This window comes from Protomyctophum parallelum, assembly GCF_964188405.1.
Source record: "Protomyctophum parallelum genome assembly, chromosome: 4".
NCBI lineage: Eukaryota > Metazoa > Chordata > Actinopteri > Myctophiformes > Myctophidae > Protomyctophum > Protomyctophum parallelum.
In genome coordinates this window covers 19968704-19980984 of record NC_139700.1, presented here as the reverse complement: position 1 = coordinate 19980984, position 12281 = coordinate 19968704, and the positions used below count along the sequence as shown (strand labels likewise).

The following is a 12281-nucleotide window of genomic DNA, read 5'->3' as shown; positions in this document are numbered from 1 at the left end:
ATATACATTAAAAACAAAATGTCCATCCATCCATCCATCTTCAACCGCTTATCCGTAGTCGGGTCGCGGGGGCAACAGCTCCACCAGAGCGCTCCAGACTTCCCTCTCCAGAGCAAATTAGTGACTTCCTCCTAGCACATTCCGAGACGTTCCAAGGCCAGTGAGTCGATGTATTTCCTCCAACTGCGCCCCGGGGTCTCCTCCCAGTGGGACATGTGTCGAGGACCTCCCTAGGGAGGCGCCCGAGAGGCATCCTAACCAGATGCCCGAGCCACCTCAGCTGACTCCTTTCCAGGCGAAGGAGCAGCGGTTCTACTCCGAGTCTCTCTTGTGTGACTGAACTTCTCACCCTATCTATAAGGGAGATACCAGCCACCTGTCGAAGGCCACTTGTATTCGTGACCTTATTCTTTCGGTCATGACCCACACTTCATGACCATAGATGAGAGTAGGAACGAAGATGGCTCAACTCTCTTTTCGTCACAACAGTGCGATACAGCGACTGTAATACCGCCCCTGCCGCTCCGATTCTCCGGCTGATCTCCTTCTCCGTTCTCCCCTCACTCGTGAACAAGACCCCGAGATACTTGAACTCCTTCACCTGGGGTAATGCCTCATTCCCTACCCGGACTGCACAATCCACCGGTTTCCTGCTGAGAACCATGGCCTCAGATTTGGAGACGCTGATCCTCATCCCAGCCGCCGTACACTGGCTGCGAACCGGTCCAGTGAGAGCTGAAGGTCTTGGACCGATGGTGCCATCAGGACCACATCATCTGCAAAAAGCAGTGATTCAACCCTTAGGTCACCGAGCCGAATACCCTGTCCGCCACGACTATGCCTCGATATCCTGTCCATGAAAATCACAAACAGGATAGGTGACAAAGCGCAGCCCTGGCGAAGGCCAACCCCCACCGGAAACGAATCCGACTTACTCCCGAGCACACGGACACAGCTCTCGCTTTGGGTGTACAGAGATTGGATGGACCTCAATAAGGTCCTCCTCACCCCATACTCCCACAGCACCTCCCACAGGACATCCCGGGGGACCCGGTCATATGCCTTCTCCAAATCCACAAAACACATGTAGACCGGATATGCATACTCCCAGGCCTTCTCCAGGAACCCTGCAAGAGTAGAGATCTGGTCAGTTGTTCCACGGCCAGGACGGAATCCACATTGCTCCTCCTGAATCTGAGGTTTGACTATCGGCCGGACCCTCCTTTCCAGCACCTTGGCGTAGTCTTTCCCAGGGAGGCTGAGTAATGTGATACCTCTGTAATTGGCACACACCCTCTAATCCCCCTGTTTAAACAGTGGAACCACCACCCCAAACAAAATGTACAAAACAAAAAATAAAAGGAGTCAAGGACCCATAAACATTTGCCCGTGAGTGACCCACAAAATGGGTCCTGACCCAATGATTGGGAACCAGTGGTCTAAACCCTGGGAAACTCAACATGTGTTAAAGGTCCGTATAAGGTAACCTCTCATCCCTATACTGTAGGCAAGGCATATTGACCGAAATTACATGATCAATCAATTGCGTTCCGGCTCGGATCAATGGAATTAACTAAGCATACTTTTATCAGTAGGCCTATCACAATGAAAACTCATCTCTCCAACATTGTAAACAAAGAAATCCCATGACGTATTTTTACATACATGTTTTAATATTAATGTTATATTTTCATTAAATTCTTATAGTGTTTTGCCAATTATTTGGGGGTAACGTCCACACGGGCTGCGAGTGGCCCACAGGTTAGAAATCACTGCTCAATTCTTTGGTGTGCCAAATGTTCAACAGGCGCCTGTCGACCTATACACCTAATCATTATTCATGGCTGGCTACTCTTCCATCTTCACATTCATTAGCTATTCATCCTCCTGTCAAAGAAAATCTATTTCCGTCCAGGGAACCATGCATGTTGTTGTAGTTTTCTTGCTCTTTTTAGCCACTTGAACCCCAGCATGCCTATTCTGGGGGGAACATTCGGCAAAAATAGCAGATCTACAAGCTCAGAACGTGACGCAACATACCACATTTTGAAGAGATTTGGGGTAGTAGACTACAGCATACCCAAGGATGTTTCACTAAAGACTAAAGATTAAAGATTAAAGATTATCAAGGATTAAAGTAGTTAAGGGGGAATACCACTCATTTATAACATTGCACTATGTCATTAATATACCTTAGAGTTGTGGAAATAATGAAAAACAGCCCCCCCCCCTTCCGTTTAGGCTAGAAATGGAGGTCTAGAACTTGGGGTCATGTGATCAGTGACATCACGTCAGTGTCTGCAGGCCAAGAGTACATCAACGTGATGTCACTAATCACATGACCCAAGTTCTAGACCTCCAGTTCTAGACTAAACAGAAAGTATATATTTCCAAACAACAACTAGTTATGTTAACACCCCGAACGCCCGGGGTTATTTAATCCATTAAATCATAGCGCTCAGGGATTTATGGCAGCGGAGCACATTTAGCGACGGGCCGGATGTTAGCCCGGATGTGGCTGAAGTAGCTTGATGTAGGCAAAACACTCTCAAGGCGATCGACAACAACGTGAGGTATGATTAATTCTATGGAAGGGCCATTTTGATGAAGCCTGAACTACTCAGGCAGGTCGCTGCAGTGATTTTACAATATAAATTGGGCTTCCAGAGATAGAAATGCCATTAAATGTGGCCGTAGCCTAATGCATGTAAAACTGGGGGTGCTTCAGCTAGAGCCGTAAACATCTTCACTTAGATAAATCTTGGCACTTGGCATATCTTTTCAAATGGGGGTTAACCACTGCATTAGGGAACTATGATGTAGGCAGTAGGCTACCTTAAAAGCAGTCAGTAAAACCTTAAAATGACCTAAAACAGACAGCACACAGCAGTGTGCTAATAGGAGTGACCGGTGCAACTGTTAATCAAACTTTGATTCAAACATCGATTTTAATTGATTATACACGATACTTGATAATTGATCATTTCATAAAATAATCGATTAATAATCAATCTCTATTTTGGGCATGCCATTATGGATTTTACGTTATATAAAATAGACGGATAGTTAAAATAGCCAATCTAAAGGTGTCCCATTGTGAGCTTGTGCCTTGTATATCTTCTAACGGGCTCTATGCACACATGCCATTTTGGAAACAACTTGGGCCCATTCAGTTCCCTACTTCCTTCACAGGTCTTACTGATGATACTAATGAAGGCTCTGTTCCATTCTGGTCAAACAGGGGCAGGGTGCTGCTATTGTGCATGTTGGCTCACTCGAAACACTGCTGCACCAGTGGGTCTCAAAGTGTCCTTGAGTGGTTTCCAAATGGCCCTATACAGGTTTGTAGCTCTGAGAGTTATGGGGAACTTTGAAAGTAAAACGTTTGAGAACCTCAACCACTGTACACTAAGATCATCTGTAACACCTGTGAAGGAAGTAGGAAGGGTTATTCTGTGTGCCCATTTCAACACTGTCATGAGACAAAGTATAAAATAGAGCTTGAGTGGTTAATCAATTCGTTTATATACAATCGTGCTTCTCAATTATTTTTCACTTAATTATTTAAGTGAAAAAGTTATATAATATAATAGGTTGTCTGGTTAAATGTCTAAAAACCCAGGGGAGATGTGACACTGACTATACTGCTCTCCACAGTTACACCTCCCTTCCAACCATTTTTAGGATGCAAATAAGGGTTGCCATAGGAACTGTGGTCTCAAATGCATAATCATTTGCACACATTTGCAAACTACAATTGAGAATAAACACAATAGGGCTAGAATATAAAAGATCTGTTACGTATACTTCAATAACGTAACTGGTAGCCTACAGAGCCCCTAAAGGGACATGTTGAAGTTATCTATACTGTTATGTAACTCAAGGTTTTTCCTGAATTAAGCCCTTCTGAACGCCAAAGCACAGGCTACTGACATATAGGTCTGTCACAATTATTACATAATCGCCTAATTACAATTAATAATCGCAATAATTTTGCAGAATTGTCGTAATCGTTACCATGTTGAAAACTGTTCATATACTGTACATTTTCAAGCTTGAAGATTGTCTATTTCTTCTATTTAAATTAAATTACTATCTCTATCAATAGGCAGAGAAAGGACCCCCCCCCCAAAAAAAGAAAAATATATATGAGAAAGTAATTATGTCTGCATGTCATTTCTTTATTGAAGTTATGTGTCCTATCTGCCCTGTGCAACCTTTGTTTATGAAGCCTAAAAGCCAAACAGAAATGTGTAGGCTATCCTGTATGTTCCAAGATTCAATTCCACACCCAGGCACACCAGATCCTGGGGACTATAGCATTCTTGCTAAATCCGGTGTATTTACACAGCATTAATTGTATATAGACAATATATGTATAGAAGATTCTGTAAAAACAAGATCTACAAGCTCACTGCAGCGTGTTGCAATGTGACGTGTTGTGAGCTTGTAGATTGGTTATTTTCGGCAGAGAGATTTGTCTACATACTAGCAGACCTAGTATAGAGCCCTGGGGGTCCCCGGTAAACTGGTTTAAATGGTTATGGTTAACAAGCTCATCAACGTCTCTGCTTCCAACAATGCTCTTCCTCTTTGTTGCATCATTGCATGTGATGAAAACAGAAAATGTATTGTCGTCGCCGTACAGTAAATGCATCACCATTGCAGTGCATTCCTGTGCAGAAGGATGATGATGTAACATCCACGACACAATGAGAATCTTACTTAGAATTATATTTCCATCTGTGATATCATGGAGGGTTTCTTTTTTATGCACAGGTCAAAGTAAACAGGTGTGGTGGATGGGTTTGCATGTTGTGGACAAACTTCTGAGGACGCCAAAAATAGCAGATCTACGAGCTCACAGCACTAGGGTGCGTGCTGATTTGAGTAGAGGGAATGAAAAAAGAGTGCACCAGTGGACCATTTGACTATAAGTAGGTTTTAAGTGGTCTTTTTTTAAATGCATTGGGAGAGTATGACATTTTAACCAGTGTATATTCTGCTTTGTCAGCACAGGGGCAGCTGTTCACAGGATGAGCCCACGCTCATGTTGGACTGTAGCTCTGGTCCATATAGCTCGAATGCCGTTGCATTTAAAGTTATGTTACCAATGACTTCCGGGGCTCGCATAAATGCAGACCAGCCTCTCGTCTTAAGCGTAAATAAAAATAACGTTTTTGCTACTCACCAATACAAAGGCGGGTTGTGTCATTAGAAAGCCTACTTTCCTTAGTGGAAGTACTCTGAGCCCCCCACCACACGTATAAATGTTACTTTTTGGCCAAACAGGGATTATTATTTCACTGAGAAAAATAAAATAAAAAGTAGTTACTCTACTGCGCCCTCTATCGATATTGCCCAGAGAAAACCCTCATAGAGATTTATTTTTATTTTTTATATACCTTTTATACGTGTGGTGGGGGGGTCAGAGTGCTTCCACTAAGGAAAGTAGGCTTTCTAATGACACAACCCGCCTTTGTATTAGTGAGAAGCAAAAACCTCATCTTTTTACACTAAAGACGAGAGGCTGGTCTGCATTTATGCGAGCCCCGGAAGTCATCGGTAACATAGCTCTAACTGCAACGGCATTAGAGCTATGGACCAGAGCTAGTTGGACTGCAGCCCTGCCCACAACAAGCTGCAACATGTTTGACCGCAGCCCTGTTTATTTTTTTAATTTAAAGGTGATGAGTTATGAGCTTGTAGATCTGGTATTTTCACAAATTTTGTGCGACACTCTTATGACAAAAGAATGCTTCAACAACGAATGAAATGAAAAAACTTGAATTATGCTGTAGGCATGTATCGCTTGTATGATTCTAATCTATTATCTGGTAGTCTGTTGTGGCCTATAGCAATTGCAGTGTAAATGAAAACTCTACCCACTGAATAATTTCAGACATCTTGCCAAAGATTTGCACTGATTTCGCATCTGATCACTGGAAAAGTCGCTGTTTTAGTTCATTGGTGAAATTCAACAATTTCTCGCAAGGTGCATGGCGACTGACATATTCTTAATAGCATGTTTTACTCCAAAAAGTTATCCTCTCTAAAAGTTCAGAGATGATGGCCTGATAGAACCAAAATGTTAGAACAAATCACTGCAGTTAACATGACATTATTATTATTATTATTATTATTAATAATAATAATGAGGGTAATAATAATAATAATAATATTTTTGGAATTAAATACAAAAAATATGATCTTGATTTCTAAACCAAAGCAAAAACTGCATTGCTATTGATGTAGTGGTACCATAGACATGTGATACCTATAGGTGTTAATAACGTTGCCTAATAGTTAATAGAATACCATGCGGGGATTATATAACAGCAATGTGTTAGGCCTAATACACCAATGTGGACTGAATCTCAGCCTATATATATTCCGCTGCTGGATTTTAGGTCACCGTGCGCAACAGCCCGAACAATATGCAGAGAAAATCTAAACATTTTCGCAGTTCAAATTGCGTGCATTTTTACATTGAGGATTATTGGCTATAGGCAATAGTCAGAACAGAAGCCTATGCCCTATAATAGCGTCATGATCTATCATCAATGACATAAAAGTGATAAAACATTAAACAATATAGGCTCGTGCGCGCTCGTGTGTGTGCGCGCGCGCGCTCGTGTGTGTGCGCGCGCGCGCTCGTGTGTGTGTGTGTGTGTGTGTGTGTGGGGAGAGAGAGCGAGAGAGAGAGAGAGAGAGAGGGGGGGAGGGAGGGAGGGAGAGGGACAGCGAGCGAGAGAGCTCTATTCCTACCTGCTTTTCTAAACCCTCCTTGGCTGACAGTGAAGGTTTTGGTGACGGCGCTCTGTCACACATGCATCCCTCCAACAGGTACAGACCTGACGGTCTGGAGCTCGACTCGTTCTCAAAATAAAACAGCATGTTTTGTAATAAAGCAAACCACTTTGAGTGCCATTTTGTGTTGTCTGAGCTCTTTTTGCTCAAGCCTCCTCGCCTCGTAGCATCCTTCTTGGCCAAGAGCCCCAGGTAGGTGACATGAGCATCATTGAGTCGTATTCCCTTCTGCATTTTGATGAAGACGACTTTGGACGGCGACAGACAGACGGTCCTCACATCTTTTCAACCCGTCCCTGTAATAATAATAATACAAATAAATAAAAAATAAAACATATGTTGACTTTGTGAATGCGGACCTCTCTCTTGCAGCAGCAGCAGACTGGTCCACTCTGTCCGACGCATTCACCGTGTTGGCATTAAGTAAAAAAAAGAAGAGGGGAAACAAAACGAAGAGCATAAATCCGTCATCCTAAATATTTAGCCATAACTACTCACGCACGGTTTCAATTCAAAGTCCACATGGAAAAACAACGGTGCAGACGGAAGAGTATAAGAGGCAAAACAGCGCAGGGAGAGACGGCAAGTGTCCATCCGAGGTTTGTCCTTTTCTCACGTGAAATCTCCAGAATCCAGGCGGCTTCCTGCTGAGCTCGGCAGGCTGTGTGGAGTCACGTGTTCTAAGCTGGGGAATAAGCACATTTCAGGACCCTGGACAGCGACAATACAACAAGATACACTCCGATTTACAAATGGATGCATTTTTTATCGAGGATCTTGTGACTTTAGTATTATGCTAGTCCATTTTAGCTATACCAGTTCTAACACTCTTAACTAACTGTGAAATATGGAGATAGCCTAGTGGTAGTTTATCATTTTGGAATAAAAACGTAATTTTGACCTGCTGGTAAAAGACACATTATACCTACTTGATCCTTGCACACACTTCCAGGCACTTAAGTACTTAAGCAAATGACTGCTGAATTAATACGTCTATTCTTTGATTAGACTGCTGAATTAATACAGCTAATCTTTGATTATTATTATTATTACAATTTTACTCTTGCCTGTAAAGTAACCTTGAATCTTGAACCTACAAGATAATGACATAATATAATAAACTTTATTTGTATAGCACCTTTCATACATAAATGCAGCTCAAAGTGCTTCACAGGGCAGGACACAAAAATATAATACAATAAAACACAAGTAGTTAAAATGATAGAACAATGGCAAAGAACAAAATTGAATATAAGAACATAAAATAAATAAAAACAAATAAAAACACCACATGCAGCAATCAGTCAGGGCAGGGTAGGAACGTGCATAGTAAAACTCAACTAAAAGCAAGAGTGAAGAGGTGAGTCTTGAGTTGAGATTTAAAAATGTCTACAGAGGGTGCGTGTCTGAGCTCAAATGGAAGTTTATTCCAAGCTGTTGGGCCGTAGAAGCAAAAAGCTGCCTCACCATATTTTTTTGTGCACATTCTTTTAGGCACTTCAAGTAGGCCAACATTGGAGGACCTGAGGGGGCGGTTAGGGACATATCTAGGTAGGCAGTCACGGAGGTACGGAGGTGCGAAACCATTGAGAGCTTTATAGACAAGTAAAATAATTTTAAAATCAATCCTAAAAACAACCGGAAGCCAGTGCAGTGATGCCAAAACTGGAGTAATATGTTCTCTCATCTTAGTTCTAGTTAAAACTCTAGCTGCTGCATTTTGGACAAGTTGTAATCTGTCAGTCGTTTTCTTAGGCAGTCCTGAAAAGAGTGCATTGTAGTAGTCAAGCCGAGAAAAAACAAAGGCGTGGATTAGCGTTTTTGCCTCGTCCAAGGACAAATAGGCTCTGATTCGTGCAATATTTCTAAGGTGAAAAAAGGCAATCTTGGTAACATGATTAATGTGTGAATTAAAATTCAATTCAGAATCAATAATAACCCCCAGGTTCTTTACTGTACTGTTACTTTCTACAGTCAGGTTGCCAAGTCTGCTTATTATTGATTCTTTCTGCTCGCTAGAACCGATTATGAGAACTTCTGTCTTATCCTCATTTAGCTTGAGAAAGTTCTCACTCATCCAACATTTGATGCTAGACAGACAGGTCAACAGCGGGTCTAAAGCACAGGGATCATCTGGGGCCACAGAAAGATATAGTTGGGTATCATCAGCATAGAAATGAAAATTGACTCCGTGATTGGTAATGAGTTCGCCCAAAGGAGAACAGCAGAGGACCAAGAATCGAGCCCTGTGGAACACCAGAACTGTCGTGTTTGTCTGAGTCAAACTCGGCTAGATTGACAAAGTAACTTCGATTGATAGGTAGGAGGAGAACCAGGACAGGGCCGTACCAGACAGGCCTATCCAGTGCTCCAGACGCTGTATTAAAATTGAATGATCAATCGTGTCAAATGCAGCCGTTAAATCTAGAAGTAAGAGAACGGATACATGTTTCTTGTCAGCAGACACCCTAAGATCATTCATTACTTTTACAAGTGCTGTTTCTGTGCTGTGATTTTTCCTAAAGCCAGATTGGAATTTGTTGTACACATTATTGTTCTGTAGAAATACATCCAATTGATGAGAGATGCATTTTTCTAAAACCTTGCCCAGAAAGGGTAGATTTTAAATGGGTCGATAGTTACCCAAAACAGAGGGATCAAGATTGTGTTTCTTGAGTAGGGGCCTAACTACGGCAGTCTTCAGTGAGTCTGGGAAGACGCCTGATTGTAGAGAGCTGTTTACAATTTTTAGGATATCTCCAATCACACTGTCTAAGACCTATTTGAGAAAGGTGGTGGGAATTGTATCCAATGAACAGGAGGAAGATATATATATATTGACATTTTATTTAAAGGAAAGCTCCTTGAGATGCATCATCTTGTTTTAGAGGGGGTCCTCAAATGTAGGTGTTTGAATATAGGTGACCATGCATCACCCCTGTTAGGTCACCAAACAATATAGCTTTAAGAGGCAAATGGAAAGTTGTATTGAAATGTCAACCTTTCTTATGATGATTTACCTATACTAAGCAACTTTACTGTATATTTTGCTATTTTTATATAAAGAAGTAGAAGAAGAAGAAGAAGAAGAAGAAGAAGAAGAAGAAGAAGAAGAAGAAGAAGAAGAAGAAGAAGAAGAAGAAGAAGAAATGAACATATGGCAATACAAACTAAACTATCTACTGTTTGGATTGGTAATGGTTCCAAATATGTGTATTTATTTTATTGTTACACTATACTGTAGTAAAGCATTGTTGCATTTTCGAATGGCACTGTTCTTTTCCTCCAGTATTTTACTAGCTAATTATAGTCATTACTGCTGACAGAACATCACCTTGCATTGACTGATGATGTGTAGTGCATGGTCAAAGGTTGTGCCCTGGGGATCCTATTATAGATACAGAAAGCCTATTTGAATCACGCCTGCATTATCTTTACCATATTGAGGACAGCAGCAGTGGCAATGGTGAAATATGAATAAAAGCAATAACTAGCATGTCTTGTCTATAGGAATGTTAATGCCAATGACTGCCACATTTTGAATCCAAAACAGTCACCACCACAGGGGCCAGCATGGTTGAAGACAGACTGCTGGTTACTTTTAAAGGTATCGTATACTTTATTAATCCCCGAAGGGAAATAGAGACATTACAGCAGCTACTGGACAAACAGAAAAACAACAGACACAGGTGGACAAAAACACACACGACCAGGGCCATCATATAGGACAGTATGCATTGGGGGAGACATAGTTCTTATGCATTAGCATTGTAGAGTCTGATGGCAGTTGGCATAAAGAGAGTCTGTACCGCTCCGTATGCATCCTCGGGGGGAAGGTGAGGCTTCGGCTGAAGGTGCTCAGCACCTATCCTGCCAACGTTTGGAAACTGTCAATTCTACAGAATTGTTTGAAGCACAACAGCTCCATGCAGGATTATAAAACAGTGATATAATACTGTAAAGATAGGAAAAAAACACATGACCTGCATTAATGTATGTTCTTTGGCTTAGTTTCTTCAAAGCAATGGGAAACTTTAAAAACAAAAAGTAGAATACATCTTGAGTGAAGTAGAAATGTGTCTTTCCTCTATCTTGAGCAGCATATAGTTCTTCTGCCGGATGACCGAATATTCAACAGCGTTGCGTGGACTCCTTTCTTCATTTCATGGGCAATGGCATACCCGGTAATAAGCAGGAAGTAGGCCTATAAACAGGAAGTAGGCCTATAAGCAGTATTATGTATTCAAATTGTGTCAGACCACCGAATAATGTTATAAACCACTCAGGCACATATGAAAAAAAGAAAAACATTAAGTCACTGAAATTCACCTGGGTGCAGGTGAGGTGTTTAGCTTTGCCCAGAAAACTGCTCTCAGAAAGTTGAACATTCCCCCCAAGTTGTGGAAACATATAATTTGAATGTACAGCAAATTACCAGTTGTGTGCAAGCTGTGGTGAAGTGCATGCAATGTAATCTTAATCAACACATCACGTTGTGAGCTTGTAGATCTGCTATTTGTAAAAGATTTATATATGTCTTGAAAAATTGTGAAATGGGACATTCTGTGTAATGACTACTTTTATATGTTTTAATGCCAACACCTTCATACTTTTTTTAAAAATGTTTTTTTGTGTGGCTTTCGCCTTTATTTTACATTATTTTATGGAGGGACAGACAGTAGGCTGACAGGAAATGGGGAGAGAGATGGGGTGGGTGACATGCAGTAACGACCGTGTGTCGCGTGTACAAGCGAGCTCATGAAGTTTAAGATCTTCATTGGAACCACCCCATTCCCATGCAGATCTGGAGATCCGCCATTAGATTTTATAATTACTAATTGTCATATTGATAAAAGGAATAATTAATAAAGACATTTCCTAAAGTGAATAAAGTAAATGCACATTTCTGTCCGTAAAATGAAAAAGTATATAGTGAAAATTACTAATTTAACACCCTATAGCTTTACCTGTAAATGCAGGTAAAGTAACTACTTATATATTATATAGAATAATACAAGACTGAAGGGTCTTGCAGAGCTGCAGAAGTGGCATAATGCTAGCATCAGTGTTGTGTGTATCCGAGTGCTTTAGCACACAACCATGCTCACATAGCCGTGCTCAAATAACCCAATTTGTTTAAAAGGCATAGGCTCTAATCTGCTCCTGTCAGTCCTCCAGCTACTTCTCAGAGGTGATTTATTTATTATTTCATCACCGTTATCTGCTCTCTCTCAGATCCATTCACACATATAAATCCCTCCGGCTGTGAGGCTGTGGAGTTCTACAAGGCTCTTCTGCTTCCATAGCCACTTGTTGGTTAAAGATGGAGTGCCACAATTTTTGTATTTTTCCAGTTTTTCATGTGTCTATGAGGTGACAGTACTTCATTAGACACCCTGGAGTTGTTTTTATGTGCAATGGTGTATTGACTTTGTATTTAGGGTTTCTTCCTGGAGGCTAAACCCTTGATA

General features: G+C 41.3%; 1 protein-coding gene across 1 annotated transcript in view; it reads right to left on the bottom strand.

Annotated features, from left to right (window-relative positions):
* The window catches only part of rasgrf1 (Ras protein specific guanine nucleotide releasing factor 1), a gene marked incomplete at both ends in the record, with an annotated part of 33407 nt that extends 26363 nt beyond the window's left edge, over nt 1–7044 (bottom strand). The window contains one exon of the mRNA XM_083763226.1: nt 6769–7044. Coding sequence (XP_083619352.1) covers nt 6769–7044 — 276 coding nt within the window. The remainder of the gene's footprint in view (nt 1–6768) is intronic.
* Between the last annotated feature and the right edge of the window lie 5237 nt (nt 7045–12281).